The following is a 17,288-nucleotide window of genomic DNA, read 5'->3' on the forward strand; positions in this document are numbered from 1 at the left end:
CACTGTATGACATACTGCTTTCTTTCATAATGGACAAAGTATCTATAGCATAGCTAAAAACAGCAATTTGAAGCCTAGATTTTGATGATTAATAACAGTATGTTATACAGCATCAGAAACCACACAAGTCTATTGGAGAATGCTTAACAGCTCAGGTTTGGGGCAGGTATGATGACTTGATAGCTACAAGCTTTTATTCATTGCAGCTGTCCCCTATTGGTATGTGAATAGGCTCTTTTCACATTTCTGCAGTTTTTCTTCTGGAAGCAGTCGCTACAGGGTAACACTGCGTCTGCTAAAGCCACGACAATGACAATGATGAGTAGAACATGTGTAGCTTCCTCAAAATTTTGAGCCTGAAGCAAAAACAGCCTTATCTCAGTTTTAGCAGTTTGTCAGCTGACCATGAGCAGAGGAAAAAACGTGTTTGTAAAGTAAATAAAGGAAAAAAAACTGTCATACAGAGGATAAGAACCTCTGTGTCTGCAGTTCACTGCCACTGCGCAATGTTAGACTGAACGAGGTTCATCATTTAAAGTTGGTGCTCCAGCCGCTTTTAGGGGTAAAATTTTCATTTTCTCCCTCAAAAAACATCAGAAGCTGAGAGAGTGAGTGCTCGGGTGAGAAGTAGATGTAGAAACGTCTACAATGATGCCACAGACTATGACGACCCAACACGCACCCCCCAGCTGGATTGTGTGCATGTTTAGCTTTTTGCCAGTTACTTTACTGTTAGAAAGCTGCTTCCACATGTCCAGGTAATGTAAACTTGAGCAAAGGCTAATCTAGCATTTTAGTTAGAATTATTTTTACCTTTCCTTCGATTTTTTGCTTTTTTGTTTGATAATGTTACTGTACCCTGATAGCTCTGAAGGATTTTTTTCACAAAGAATTTGTGCCTTTTATTTAGTTTGGACTAACGCATTGTTGTATGTTTGGGTCTCCAACAATACTGGACATATCCTCAAATTTCTTGGAAACTATGACAAAGACGACAAAGAGACACACTTTTCTGTGGTGAGCTGAAGTGATATGAATGCCTATATTTCTGAGGTTACTAACTATCTGTAAAGCAATAGCGAAATTTGTTTTACCCAGTTTTTACACACTTCTGATTTTATGTGAAAACGACCTATTACTGCTAAACCATATGTTCGTGGCATGCAGTGGCAGAAGATCAAATCTAAAAGGAGCTCATCTAATATTTTATAATTTTTATAGATTTATGTCTATAAAGGCAAAACTTTTTAAAACCTTTTGACAAATGTATTGATTAAGATTTTCTCCAATGCGTTCAAGTTGATGGAATCATTAGTTTTCTAATAATAAATGAATAAGTGGGAGGATAGCATTTGAGGTAAAAGGCCTATTGATGGAGAAAGCCTGTCTTCTCTGTACCTAACATTGGCGACAAAGGTTTTGTGGAACCTGAAGCATCAAAAATCACAGATCATATCAACCGGAACACCTAAAAATGATAAAGTAGCCTATTAGCTTTACAAAACTACAGACCACTTGGGTGGTCATTGTGCTAAGCATTCCATGGCAGCTGGTAAGAAAGAGGACTAAATACTCATTAATACTTATTATACATACAAATACTTATTATACTAAATAATAAATAACAAATTAAAGTTCATTTCTATCTACCTTTTCTATGTTTAGTGACAGCCAATTTAATTTAAATTTAATTTAAAATTAAAATTAATTTTAATCTACATAAGATCACACATGAACACTGCACATGCTTCTAATAATGCTCATTAATCTGTTTTCTGAACTACTACAGCATCATGTTCATGTGTGTTGTGGAGAATGCTAATCAGTCCTATTTACAACCAAAGAGCAGAACTGAAGATTTCAATGTTCAAATGGCTCAGGCACAGCATTGCAGTGTTCCATTACTGTTAGGCTATTCATGGAGGTGTCTGTACGTACTTCAATGATCTCCAGCATTTCCACTCGTGTGATCTTGCCATCTCCATCCAGATCATACATGTTAAAGGCCCAGTTGAGTTTCTGTTCGAAGCTGCCTCGCGATGTGATGGACAGGGCGCAGATGAACTCCCTGAAGTCGATAGTTCCATCTCCGTTCTTGTCGAAGGTCCGGAAGGCATGCTGGGCAAACTTTGATGCATCTCCATAGGGGAAAAACTGGAGGAGAGAAGAGGGTATGGTGAGCTCCAGTGGTGACTGGACACTGACACTTTTTATTGCTTCTGTTTCAAACTCCAGCATGTTGGATCTGTAGTAAGTGTGATTTGATCACACAGCAACTGTAGGAACAGGCATTTTTCACACACGGAGGAGGGGTCAAGTTCCGGGGGAGATTATGTGTAAACTTATTTCTTAGCTAGCTAACTAGCTAGCTACAACACTGGAAACCAGCTAACGATTTACCTTCATAATCAAAAATAAACTGCTCAATAAAGAATTTATATCCCTTATCGAGTTTTGCACGTTTGGTGCTCGATAGCTGTTCCACAATTCTGACCAGATTGTCCTGCCTAAAGCACGGGAGTTCAGCCAAAGATGATGATGAATAATACAGCCATGTTCGTAGCGGAGCAGCACGGACACCATAAATAAGTTTACACATAACCTCCCCTGGAAATTGACCCCTCCTCCGCGCGTGAAAAACGCCTATCTTTACTTGATGTCACAGACAGGATGAGTAATGTTAGGTAGTTGTCCCTATCGAGAAAAGCGAGGAACCACACAGACTAGTGGTCCAAAAACGTAAAAGTTTGAAGGAGTTTAACCAGTTCGTTGTTAAACACTGCAGTTCATGAACCCATTTTAATTTATTTATATTAGATTTACTGTTTTATAAGCTAATTCACTGTTAGGTTTATACTGTATGTGTCACATAGAGCCACACATCTTTCCAGTAACCACCTACTATCACCTGGGTCACAGAAGTTCTTTGATGCCAGTCTCGAGGGTCTCGTACACGAGCTATGATTTCAGTCCATAACAAAAAACCCACACAGACACGGGGAGAAAACTCAACACACATGACTGTTCAAATGTAGTACAAAGCTAAATGACAAAGTGTAGAAATTAAAATGGGAGTGGACTGTAGTGGCTGTTTTTGAAATCTTAGAGGAATATTTTAATATACACAGACTCTCTTGCTTGTTGACTCCAACTTAAACGACATTTTTCCCTTCGGTGTAAAGTAGATGTCCGTCGGGGTTGAAATGAGCACTGCACGCATACCTGTTTTGATTTATTTTGAATTTCGGCTCCTCGCTCCTTATAACTGCGATTAACCATTTCCTTCAGAGCTCATCATCAGATGGAAATGAATGAAAACTCAAAAACGTAGAAAATTATTTTACACAGAACTTCCCAAACTGGATGTCGACCCTGGAACTGAGAGAAAGGCTCATTAACGTATAGTGCTTCAGTTTCAAATGAACAGTCGTATGCAAAAGTTTGAGGACCCTGATTCATGTGTATGTTTTTTTTATGTTTTGTTGATTTTCAATATGAAAATAAGTTAACACATCCTCTACATGAAACACACTTAAATATGGCATTTTCTGCAAATTTTATAACATTACTATAACAACATATACACTGTAAAACGTGCCATAGTTTGTATAATATGCCACAAATATAATAGCTATATTTTTTATTGATTATTTTTCATTTACAAATTATATGTATATTATATGCCACATTTTATGTTTTTTTCCCCCATTAGATTACTTTATAGGCCAGGAGGTAGACCCTTCACAGCTACCAGTGTTGTCATGTGTATTGTGGTGTAGTATCATCACATAGAATTATTTAAAAAATACATTATACACATGAATACACTATTTTATACATTCTCTATACATTTATTTTCAGTTTAACATATTACCATAACATAACACATGCAAATAAAATGTACCATAACTTTTGCACAGGCCACATTTAATGTTTTATTTTTTTCAAGTCTGTTAAATTCAGCAAACTAACAGTAATTGTACAATAAAATGTGCAGAAGTGTGTTCTTTGTAGGGCTGCCTAGAACTTATTTTCACTCAGAAAATCAACAAAACATGTAATCTGACCAGGGGAGTTGAATCTTTTGCATACTAATGTACAATTATTAGTGCTGACTGACTCTATAGCAAAGGAAAATATCCAGTCTTTCCTGTGTGATCCAGAGTGGTTAAAGTGTGATATTGTTTCATACAGGATACTGTGTGTGATGTGTGTGCCATCATTATGCCATCAGCTCCCAGTGCAGTTGGTGGCCTCGCTGCGCTGCGGGAGTGGGCTGCATTGCGGACCTGAGCTGCAAAAAGGCTCTGAGTGCAGCAGCACAAGCAGCACAGCACATCACTCCTCTTGATGGGGGATAATGACTTCATCGATTCCAAATTTCAGTGCTTCCCCTAGATGTTTTTTCAGGCTGGGTGGTAGATCCTTCATAGTTACCATGTGTTGTAATATGTATGTGGCGCCGTTAAACGTGCAGAGGCCAGTGTATTATCATTGAGAAAATGTAAAAATGCACTAAATCAATTTTAGTTTTTACAGTTTTATTGCAAGATGCCACTTCTTGAAAATAAGGGTGGTGAGCAGGTAAAGCTTAGCGTATTGTGTATACTGTCTATATTCCACCTCTGTATAAACAGTTCTTCTAGTCACATTTGTGTATTCAGTGTATTTTAAAAATAGCTCTGAATTATACCTAAATAATTAAACAGAAGTTGGTGAGATTTCATGAATTACACTGAATTGTTTCCTAGAATCGCAGTCAAATCAAATCATCATGAAGTCAGATTAGGGATGCATCAATATGCGAACTGTGGGGCAATATCCGATTTACAATTGCTGCAAAATAACTAAAATGCAGGAGTAGCCCAGCATCACCTAAACATTCTGTTCTTCAGTTTAAGAAAATACCTGTTTAAAATACGGGTAAAATATAAACACCTGTCTGATGCTTATATATTTTTAAACAAATACGTGTGGACACCAATATTATTCCAATATCACGGTGTATCTCGGCTAATGAGCAGCTACTGTGGGCACAAACTGCTTATGCATCTCCCCTCAGCATGCCTGAGAAAACACCAATTTCCGACCCAACGAGCAACTGAACAAGACGGAAAGTGTTTTTGCTTGGCAATAATTTAAAACCTTTCCTGGATTTGTGCACAAAATGATCCAATTCAGTGCAGGAGGGAAAGCAATCACCCTGGCATATCTCTGTTATTGAGATTTTATCTGAGTAGGAGAATCTTATCATCAAAGAGCTCATCTGTATTTATAAGGAATCTTGGCCTAATATGGGCTATGCTCATGGAGCATTTAGTTACAAACCCTGATCCCAGATCGGAAAGCAAGAAAACAGAAGTTAGAGTCTGTTGCGAGTTTTAATGAATATGTTGATTCACCAGGGTGTAATTAGAGAATCCTGTAATCATCTAATTAGAAGCTGTGAACACTTAGAAGCAGATGCCATGTGAAATAGCTATGTTCTTCTTATAAAACTGTGTCCCTGAATAAAGAGAGAGTTCAGTGGGGGAGGATGGTGGGGAGAATGTTTTTCTGTGTGTGTGTGTCTGTGTGTGTATGTGTGTGTGTGTGCATGTAGGCTTCAAATTGAAGGGGATGCGCCAACACAGAATTTCTGGGCCAATAACAATTCAGATAATTAACACCTTGTTGTAGCCAATACCAATAACAAAAGACAGGTAAGACAAGGTTTGGATCAATTGATTAATTTTACATTGCAATGACACAGCTAAATCAGACATGACACTTATTGTTAACATTTACATTTTTTAGTTAACACTTTGCAATATTGTAATAACCCTCTACAGTCACTTACAATAGTGGGGTAAAGAAAAGTCTGTGATCTAAACACCTAAACATCTGTTTATCAGTCTGTCTGTGAATAATACAGGGTGATTTTAGTGGGCAGTGAACCTCCAGCAGCTCAGAGCGTTCCATCGTTGGATAATCTCTGAAATTTCATTGCAAAGGGTGACTTTGACTATGGCATTGATGTTGTTACTGAGCACTTGTAAAATTACATAATAAACTTCATGCTCACTTAACCCATTCAAAGTTTACTGCATTGTTCTGGTATAAATTACAAGTGAAAGAAATCATTTTGAAATCGAATGAGTCTTTTTGAATCACCCTGTATGGTAAATAATATGGTATATCAGTGATGATGCTGTCTGGGCGGGAAATAAAACCCAGATCTTTTGTGTGTGTGTGTGTGTCTGTGTGTGTGTGTGGTATTATCAACTATGCTGCAACTGAGTCAGTTAGAAAGAACAGGAATGTCCAGAATTATTAGCTTCATGTGTATCAGATTTCACGATATATCAACTACTGATATATACATGCTTAAAAAAGATGGCTCCTGGTTCCCTGATGGTGCTGCTAACAAAATAGGCATGAATACTAATAATACTGCGTGCTGCTGATATCGGTAGGACCCTATGCTACACTCTTAAAATATGGTTCTACAAAGGTCCTTTAGTAAAGACAATTGTTCTATATAGAACCACGAACACCCAAATAACCCTTTGCGAGATAAAGGGGCTCTTTGCATCATGAAAGTTTTCTTCAGATTGATGGAGAACGTGCTATAGATGGTGATATATAGATATCTTTTTTAAAATGATTCTACATAGCATCAAAAAAGGTTCTTCTATTGTTACAACCTTGGCATCGTCAATTATTAGTATTCATGCCTATTTTGGTAGCAGCACTGTCAGAATTCAAACTCACGATTCCCCAATAATAGAGTGATACCCATGATTTCTCTATTTAATTATCAGCAAGATTAACTGAACTAGTAAATCTGAACACAAAACATCATCACAGTATTACAAAAGCATATATAACCAAACCTCACCTAGCGTAAAATAACAAAACCTTTTTTTCATCCTAGATGGTGAAGATGGGTATGCTTAAAGCCTCAGGTTGATGTCTTTCTAGTAAACTGTGTGAGTATTTGCCACTGAATGTTGTGTTGTTATTCAAACTGATGATGCTGGAAGGCTGTTGAATATGTGACAGTATTCCCACTGACTTCAGCTAACATATGTCGAGGTCAAATTGCTGTAGAAGCACTTGTGGGAGTTGAAAGATTTCCCCAAATGCTCTGCAGAAACACTATTCATTAGACATGACCTTCCACTTGCCTTCCTCTTTTAGATGACAAGAGGTCCCACACAGTGGCAGCCAAAAAGTCAGTCAGTCAAAAGCGGGCATATTTGGCACAAAAGAAAACACGCCACAGGCAGTTTGGATAAAAAAATAAAAAAATAAAAAATAAAAAAGCACAACGTCTGTCTCAGACTGCAGAGATCTTACTGCACTTGCACAGTTTGGTATAATCCTGATGTACTTTTGGTGAACATACAGAATTTTGACCTAGGATGCCCTGTGTTAATCACTCATGAAAGATGCTCTCGAAGTTTGATGAAAAAAAAAATTTCACAACAGTCATGGGAGCATAACAAGTCTGCAAAATAAGGCATTTGTTAGATTTTAGCCTTTGCAATACTGATATTAAAGATGGCTGTGAATCCTCTAACCAACACAGCCTTTGGTCAAAAAATGCTGACCCATTTTTCACCACTAACGCATTTATGAATGTGTTTAAATGTGTCCCAATATGTAGCAATTGTGTTTTGCTATTATTTAAGCAATAGAACAAAAGAGAGAGTGTGTTATCGCAAAATAACATCACGGCTATGATTTGGTCGCCGTACATCATCACAGCTGTGATGTTATTCTTGATAACACACAACCTCAAATGTTCTACTGCTTTTATACAACAGTTAAATAAATTAAGTAGTAAACTGGGCAGTGAATGCGGCGTTTAATGTTTTAATTTTCGCAGTTCTTTCCACCAAATTATAGTTCCTTAACAAGCAGCTTGTTGCTAGGTCAGAGTAACGAGCTCCGCTCACTCGCTGCACAGCCGGCAGTTCGTATTCCAACCTCTTGCAATAAGTTCCCAAACTGTCATCACCACTGAGCAGCTTTTCAGTCGGCAGCTGTGACAGAAGAGCAGCTAAACAACCTGGAATCAGCCAGAAATGAACCCAATACCATTCGCCAAACTCATCTTAGGTGTCTGACCAAATCGGACTGAGCCAGAAAACTGCTTCAATAGCTCAGTTTTGTCAATTTTTGCTAGATCGATGTTTATGTTGTTTTGTTCCAGCCAGTCTGGAAAGCATCTTACAGCCCATTTTGTTTGGCGAATGGTATTGGGTTCATTTCTGGCTGATGACAGTTTGGGAATTCAGTCTCATCTTCAGAGTCTGACCAATCGGCCGTCGGTCAAACGTGATCTTAAAAGTTTCCGTTTTCTGTTTGTGCGCAAAGTAAGTAAAAACGTTCAAATGGCTTGAGCGTCTCCTACAGCTGTCAGAGTCATTTGTTTAGCAATGGTGTCTCAACAGAGTGAAACAATGTGAAAAAACTGCTGTTATGGCGAAATAACAGCACGGTTAGAACACTTTTCAACCCTTTGGCTTGCGTGGCCGGAACTAACTGTTCTATGATTATTATTATATGCTAATACTATAATATATATTATTATGTGCTATTGACAATAGTGCACCTAGTGATGTGGAACTACTTTATAAGCCAATATTTAATTCCATACTGTGTTACTAAATACAAGACCAAAGGATGCTACAGTCGCAAACTGCCAAACCCCAACCTACTCCTGCACACACAATGACCAGGCACAGGTCAGAAAACGACAGCTTTTAGAGCTCAACTTCGCCCTGTGAGGATTTAACCCTGAGAGGATTTAACCCTAAGAGTTGACACACTGTGTGTCCTCAGAAACAACAAAACACCCCCTCCATCCAAGGCAGCAGGGTGTCTTCCTTCCCCCAAAACAGTCAGACTGCTTTTGGAGGAGATGCAGTGCATCAGGAGGCTCTGTGATGTGCCCTGCGCAAATGCAAAGTGACTCTCTCATGGGGCTGGCCCTTCTGCTCCATCTGGCCTTCCTCTATGCATGGAGAGGGGGAGAAAAAAAAAACAAAACAAAAACAAAATAAATAAATAATTAAATAAAAAAAATAAAAGCGCAAGTCATGGAGAGCCATGGCTGCTGCTGCAGTGACACCCCCTCTCTATTCGCTCTTCCGTGCAAATCTGGCAGGTTATGAAACGTTTTGTTATGTAAAACACAGGGATAAGGAGAAAAAAGGGAAAAACTGGGTCAAGCATTTGCGACAGTGAAATTTCTCAATTTTCACACAACACCAATGTGTTCTGTTTCACATTCCTTCAGACAAGAGCATATGCAGAAGTAGAAAAACAGACTGAATCAGGGGACTCGTCGTCACATGGAAGCACAACCTGATCAAGTGACGTGTGAGCGCTGCGGGCTAGGTGTGTAAATCTGATCAATGCAGTGAGATGTCAAAATCAGAGATTATCCAAATCTCTATGTGAGCATGCCTGTGCATACTTCTTATAGACACAGTACGTCTTATTGTCTACCAATGATTCAGACTTAATCAACTGGCCAGAAAATTATGGGATTAACCAACCTCAGAAAGGAGGATGCTGGTTTCACACCCATCCATGACATTCTGGACAAATATTAGAGCCCCTTTACCTCCAGACTAATCCAGCCATGGTGCATTAAATAGGGCCTTGTGATTCCACAATGCAAGTATGAACAGAATAATGGAATTGACAAAAATAATTTTCAGACAGGGAAATAAGCCTGTAACAGTTGAGAAATTTTAGCTAAAGATTATATAAATAACTGCAATTAACAACTTTCAATTTTCTTTTCTGCTCATTTTATGTAACTAAAGCAGCTAAATTGCCTGATTAGCCATCTGGCATCCTAGCTGTATTGACGCAGTAGCTCTCACTATCACCCAATTAAAAGTTAGAATAAGTCAGAAAAAGTTAAACCTAAACTTATATATACAGATGTATGATTTAATCTAGATAACCTGCCAAAATTTTCAGTGAAAGTTAATCTAATTATCATTATGTGTACATATTCATGTTTGTCCTCCCTCTCTCATGCCTTCTTTACAGATTTTTTCGTTGGTTATATAAGGTAAGGATCATGAATGACATACATATTACAGATGGCCCTGTAGCAACCTATAATAATGTTCATTAAATCCTGCACAGCTGGAGTATTAAACTTAAATAGAGGGGTGGGGGGGGGGGGGGGGGGTTGTGCATGGATCAGCCAAAACCCCACCAGAGAGGCTTGCATTTAAGTGGGCCACCATTACCCTGTACAGTGAGAGCCACAAGGTGCCATTGCTCCCAATCCACAGGCTCAGCCGATCCCCCTCCTGCCCCAGTCCACATTTCCCCCTCCCTCACTTCGATCTCCGGAATGATCTCCGAAATGGAGGTCATTTAACAATGTCACAGCACAATGCCTAAAATGTTCAGGGGCATAATGGAAGCTGTGCAGTTATGACCCTGGATGTTGGCTATGAGTGTCCTAATGCTTTTTTTAAATGATCTGACATAATGTCATAATGAAGATTATCATCTACATTTAGGCTACGTTACAGATATGTTGTACCTAATGGTTTAACAAACACACACACACATCAACAAAACAAAAACTTTTGCATACAACTGTATACATATGTAACACTATGACCATGACCAGTGCAACACTGAGTGCATTTACATGCACTTAATAATCCGATAACTGCAAAAAAATCAGATTTTGTCAGTAATCCGGTAATAATTATATGCACTTGAGTAATCAGATAATAGGGAAACTCCAGGCCTACATGAGTCAGACAGTAATCAGATTTCTGCCTTCCAACTGGCAAATAAACTCTTAGAAGAAGATGTGACGCAAAAACGGAAAAATCAATCATGCTGCAGTTTTTTTGAACAAATCACACCACTGTACCTGAAAATATGAACATACATCATCTAGAAAATAAAGAATATTTCAACAGTGCTCCAAATGTGTTTTGCTCGAGTCTCGCTTATTTCCAATCTGTTTCCGCATATGCGCAGACTGAGAAATCTGAAAGCAATCTGAATAAGAGTATACATGCACTAAGAAATCCCATTAAATCCCATCCAGCTCTCTTTATTGGACTTCTGGATTGGAGTATGCTGTTTACATGACCATTTGTATAATCAGATAACTCCAGAAATCTGATTATGATTGGCTTATTAAGTGCATGCAAACACATTGTTGTGGACAGGTCATATAAAAATGCAGTGGGTATCTTTATTGCAATATTTTGCCCTCGACAAACTGATATTGCAGCAAGCTACAGCATGTAAATGTTTTCTCTACCTAATTAAAATGGTTTTACTGTGTGCTGTTGGCATATTGACTATTATAGTTCAGAAATGATTGTTCTGTATTTGGATCAAGGTAATCCTGTGATCTAACAGAAGTAAATTACTTTGGACGAAAGCTTGACACTGTTGTTGTAGCAATGCAGTGTTAATATACTACATAATCATTTAATATACTGTCGCTGTCACATCAGTTTTTTCAGTTATTACTTTTCTACACTGCTGCTAAGTTTTACACTGTGTAAACATTTCATGACAAATCAACTAATAAACATGTTATACTTAAGCAATAGAACAAGAGAGCGCGTGTGTTATTGCGAAATAACATCACGGCTGTGATTTGGTTTAGTATGTTTTAATGTTCAGTTCCTTCCGCCAAATTATAGTTCCTTAACAAGCAGCTCATTGCTATGTCAGAGTAATGAACTCAGTTCATTCACTGCACAGCCAGCAGTTTGTTCTCCAGCTCCTTAAACAGACCAAGTTTGAGAATTTAGTGTAGTCTCATCTTTAGCATGGTTAGAACACTGCTCAACCAATCAGCTTGCATGGCTGGAATTAACTGTATAATAACTTACAATTACAATTTTTTTTTCATAGCTGTTGCAAGTATGATCATTTATAAAATGTAGAATTTGGGACTAAATCTACCTGGACAAGCATTACAAGAAATATAACATTTATTTGTAGCAAGTTATAAAAGCAGCAAAATGAATAACATACAGACATTTTAGCTCAGTAGCTCAGAGTTGTGTAAGCATTCTGCTCATCCAGAGTACATTAAATGTCATCAAATATCGATCTGAAATCTAAACATCTATGTATTTTTATTTTAAAGCAGTTATCTTTCTATACCGATATGATTCCAACATTAACGTTCAACTTATGATTAAAGTTCCACATTTTTTTTTACTTGCTACTGTAAAGCTACCATTTTGGAAATACAAGATTTTGTTAAAACAGCAACAGCATTGCAGGGAAAATCTGGAATCCATAACAATTTAATCACAATAACATTCTGATTTTGGATGATCTGTGGAGCAGAATTATGCAGGACGGTGCTAAAATGCTAGTTTGGCCCATCAAAAGGCAAATATTACTAATACAGTGACTCTGTTGAACAGAAAGTAGAATGTGATGGCGTGTTTCATCTGTTCATTTGGCCATGAAAAAACAGTATCATAATAAAAATTCCTGATTTATAATTACGATCAAGGCATAAACACAATAACAATATTTGTCCTCATCATGCTGCTTTACCAGGTGCCCCATGTACAGCCAACAGAAGATGGAGGGGTTTGCATAGAAGGTACACTGAACGTGATAATCATTGCAGTTTATTAAAATAAAGAAGCCCTCATTTATATCTGGGTGACGTATTCAAGGTCTGTTTAAGGTCCGCACAAAGCCGCAGTATATCGACTATTACAAAGGGCAAAAAATGTGACTAAGAAACTGAAACTTATACTTAATTATACTATACTCTTGCCAACTTAACTGTAGAGGGCAAAATTTGAAAGGCTTCTTTTTGTTCCTCAGGGAAGTGCTTCACTCTGAGCAGATGATTCATGCATAAAGAATATGTGACGTTTTATACAACCTTTCCTCCTTCCCTAACACCCACGCTTATTTTAAGGCGGATTTTAAGGCGGAACAGGTTGCGTAAACCGTCGAGTAATGCAAACGCATTTCACCTACGTAAGAAAGGCTTGCTGTAAGCTCAATGTGTCTGCATGACTAGACTTTTTTTCTGCACACTGTAAAGACAAGCTTGCCGAGCAAGTGGAATATGTGGATTCCAACCTCTAGGCAACCACCTGCCTAAAAAAGAAGGGAGAAAAAAGGCAACCATACAGGCAATTTACAAAAAAGTACAGAATATATACTGAATGGTATGGCTGGGATATCTGAAGTGTGGGACTGGGCTTCGTTCGGCTTGAGAGAAGGCTTATATAAACCTTTTGCGACATGCTGCGCTGGGGTCTGGGCTGCCTTGAGGTTTGATGAGGGTTACAAAACAAGCACATGCTCACTAAGTTCAACTCAACCACTCATCACTGCCTAATTAGCCTTGAAATGACTGAAAAGGCATCATTTCACAATTAATGGGCCTTACTGAGCTATAATGTATGGACTGCCAAAAGGGGGTAACTGCACCACTGTTAGTGTTGGAACTACTTATTCTGGCACAGGTGAATACAATTAAAATGAACTGCACAGCACTTAACTTTTATATGAAAATGAAATATATTGTTAGATGCTGTCAATATATTCCAGAATATATCGGTATTTGTATGGATCAGTGCAGTAGGCATACACGACAGGCCGACCTTAAAGTCAGCATGAACCTGAACTGAAAATCAGTAATATTATTTTTCCCTGCCCACTGGTTCTTTGTAACAAAAGATGTTTCAGAGGTGTGCAAAAGTAATTTTGATGGAAGATTACAGAAAACAAGAATACGGTATGAGCAATCATGCTTAATATTACCTGGGACATGAACTATCAATGTAAAAAAGCCTTTGAATGATATAAAACGTTAACACTGAGTACTTTTGTAACGATAGGCTGATGACGTATTTTATAGGATTTTCAAATACTGCCTAAAAGAACTCAAGTCAAAGTCATTCTCTGGCACCCAGATCTACCAGTAGAGGGAGCACTTGGAAGAGAAGTAACCATGTTCTTCACACACTGACTCAGCCTTTACTCCCACCACGGGGGAATCTCTCACCGCTTACTGCAAGACAGTCCGCACTAAATTAACTCAGTCAGAACGCTGCACTTTTCATAGCATCACAAAGGTGTAAGCATTCACTTCTTCTGAGTAAGAGTAGCTGATAATCTTTGCCTCAGTTCCTTTAGCTTTATATAACCTTATTCATTAGACTATAAAAGGCAAAATCCTAGGATCAAAGCTGTCCTTCTGAGCCATCTAATAAAAACGTTCCAATATCTCTTTTTTCCCTGAGATTTTTCAGAAGACACAACGAATCCCATAAAGGAGTCTCAAGCTCAGAGTGTCCCAGGCATAGCTAATCAAGTCATTTTAAAAGGCGTCATTATTGTGAAAAACCCTGGGCTCATTTCTCAGCATTTTTGTGCTGTTCCACTTCACATTATCACATGACGTCCAAGCAAAGTTTAGATCCATTATACATTTTATAAGAAACTTAAACTACAGTATTTGAATGTGCTAGTAATGATCCTGTACAAACCTGAATTCACTACTGAGCTCTGTATGTCCAGGCTTTATTAAATTCCTGCTTTTATTAGTCTACTACTTTGGCTAATATAAGTGTGGACTGTCATGGACTGGCCTAGGAACTTCTGAAGTTACCTGTCACCCACTATTGTCTTCTAATGGCTTCAGGTGCCTTTTTTTGACTGAAGAAAAATGACTATGATAATCTTGTTGTTGCACGGCTTACTTACACCACTACAGCTGAGAGGCAGGAAGAGTGTTGGAGTGAGCTGCTGGTGCTGATTGTTACAAACTTTGAAGTTCAAACTGCATTAGACGGCATAAGTAATAGAATATCCATTATCTGTGATGCATTATCACATCTCCACAATACACACTGTCACGATTTTGCACTGCGATATTCCAGTCACAATGCACTGTGACACCCTTATTGATTTCCATAATTATTTTTATCATTTTATCATCAAAGACTAATGCCAATTATTTCATCACTAAGTTCCTTATCAGTCATTTTGTTTCCCATGTGGCTTTCCACTCCAATGGAAAAATAGCATTGCTTACATTTCACCCCCTTGAAGTGTTGGCAGTGCATCAGGATCTTATGGCCCAATGCATTTTAACAGACTGAAAACAGGACTGGAAAAGCACTGTGTTAATGCAGTGCATTAAGTCCAGTTAACATTATGAGCACAGCCATCTCTCTCGCTGTCTCACTCTCAGTGGTGCTCTCATTCTCCCTCTCTCTCTGCAGCAGAGTACGCATGGATTCGCATGTTCACTCCTCTTTCCTGACTGAATGCACTGGGTGCCCGCAAGGGTAATTGAGCCAGGCTAGCATGCCCCTCCCTTTACACAAATAGCATTATGTAAAACCCCCAGTCCACCCACCTCCAAACTGTCAAGTGCTAACCAATTTTGGCAAGAAAATAATGGTTTTATTTCTATGAGAAAAAAAAATTCAGACTATTTCAAACTGTTCACACACACAAATTCATCCTTACTGCAAAGGATATAATTAATGTATAATCATCATTATTTATGTTTAAATCATCCATCCTATATATTCTTAATGAATGCTGGTGTTCTAAATAGCTTGAAAATCTTCTATCCTCCAGTAGATCCCAGAGAGGTTTGACCATAAAAGCTATGATGGCTAGAAATTGTTTAACTGGTACTATTCTGCCACCCCGTTGTGCTCAAAAAGCTTTTTGGTCAAACATAACATGTACAAATGATTTCTGACTGAGTTTGTCTTTGTCAGCAAAATCCAATAGCTGGTGAGAGTGGAGCTACTGAAATATGAGCAGCAATCCTACCAGCCGACAAGGAGCCTTGGAGCAATCATTCTCTGTTAAGCTTTTGTGAACTCGGCAATGAAGTTATGAGGCACCATGTGAGGCATCTCTCAGAATAATGTGGGCTATGTAGGCCTTTGCTGCCCGCAAGCTTGTCAGGATACTGTGCCAACACCTATAGCAGAAGAGTTCTTGAGACACTGTTAGCAATCCAAAACTGTTTATTTTAACATGCTAAAACCCCACAGCAAAAATGTCCTCAGTCCTACATCAGGACTAAACCATTAAAACATACCTTGAAACATACAGCTTCTTTATGAACACTGATTACTGAGAACTGTACAACAACATAAAGCAGACAGCCACAGATAGTGGTGCCGGATCCCTATCACATGTCCAGTAAATCGAATGCTTTCCTCTGAGTGACGTCCTGCAGGCCCAGCTGGCTGTTGATCGTAGACAGAGGGTGGGCTGGGCTGGTGGGAGACCTTGGGGTGACATTGAACAGACAGGCACCAGGGCTGCTGTTCTGACCACAAGCTAATCAGGGCAGCCATCCACAGCTTTTTTTCCACACAAGCTTCTCTGCGTCACAGTGCATCACATGGGCTCAGCCAGGGTCACATATCCAACATACGCATCCCGTCCTTGCCATCATAAACTGCAAAGTGTTGTTCGTCTCCGCTGAGGGGCTGGGTATTGATTGCTTCACAGCAGTGGCATTTTTCAAGGATTCGAGTACCCTTAAACGGAATGAGCTTGTCAGCACTGAGCACATGCTATTATGTAATTATTAACAATATGATATGATAATGATACTATAACCAAAGAGATAACAAACAATAGAAAATCTAAGAATACGTATGTCATTTTTTCACTAGAGAACAGTGATTAGTGGTACAAAGTAACGTCACAGTAACACCATTACTTTTTCCTGTTATAGAGTAAAGTAACACACAACAGTTACTGATTTAATAAGATTTTGTTACTTGGATTACTCATATGTCTCTAACAGAGCAATATTAATTATGTGTGAATTTAAGACTTCCACTATATAGATTATCCAGATCTGTCCTTAAATTTGTATATATGAATTCTACCTGCTCCAACTGATTGTGCAGCTTCAATTGTGAATGTGAGCAGGAAAGGCCATGAAACTCGATGAGAGCCTAATATGTTGAAGCAACTATGCAAGTTAATACACCAACATACTGAAGGATAAAGATCTGCATGCTGAAGAAGACAGAGCCCTGCCTTTGCCTAGACAGACCAGCCTTGATATTCATTCAGAATCTCTGTAAGCTTTTGATTTTATTCATTAAGCAACTGGCAAGTTTCTAGGTTTTCAAACAACAGCAAACAATAATTTTGTCTCTCAGTTAGTCATGTCTCTCAAAGTTAGTCATGGCTTTAATAGGTGCCGTTAGACTACCTCATATCACTCAGGGCCTGCTGCCTGTAAATACAGCGAATATGTT

General features: G+C 38.5%; 1 protein-coding gene across 1 annotated transcript in view; it reads right to left on the reverse strand.

The window, feature by feature from the left end:
- Positions 1–17,288, reverse strand: part of vsnl1a (visinin-like 1a) — a 38,366-nt gene that overhangs the window by 4,532 nt on the left and 16,546 nt on the right. Inside the window, exon 3 of the mRNA XM_017720188.2 lies at positions 1,939–2,154. Within this exon, the coding sequence (XP_017575677.1) occupies positions 1,939–2,154 (216 nt within the window). The remainder of the gene's footprint in view (positions 1–1,938; positions 2,155–17,288) is intronic.

This window comes from Pygocentrus nattereri, chromosome 4, assembly GCF_015220715.1.
Source record: "Pygocentrus nattereri isolate fPygNat1 chromosome 4, fPygNat1.pri, whole genome shotgun sequence".
In the NCBI taxonomy this organism is placed as follows: Eukaryota; Metazoa; Chordata; class Actinopteri; order Characiformes; family Serrasalmidae; genus Pygocentrus; species Pygocentrus nattereri.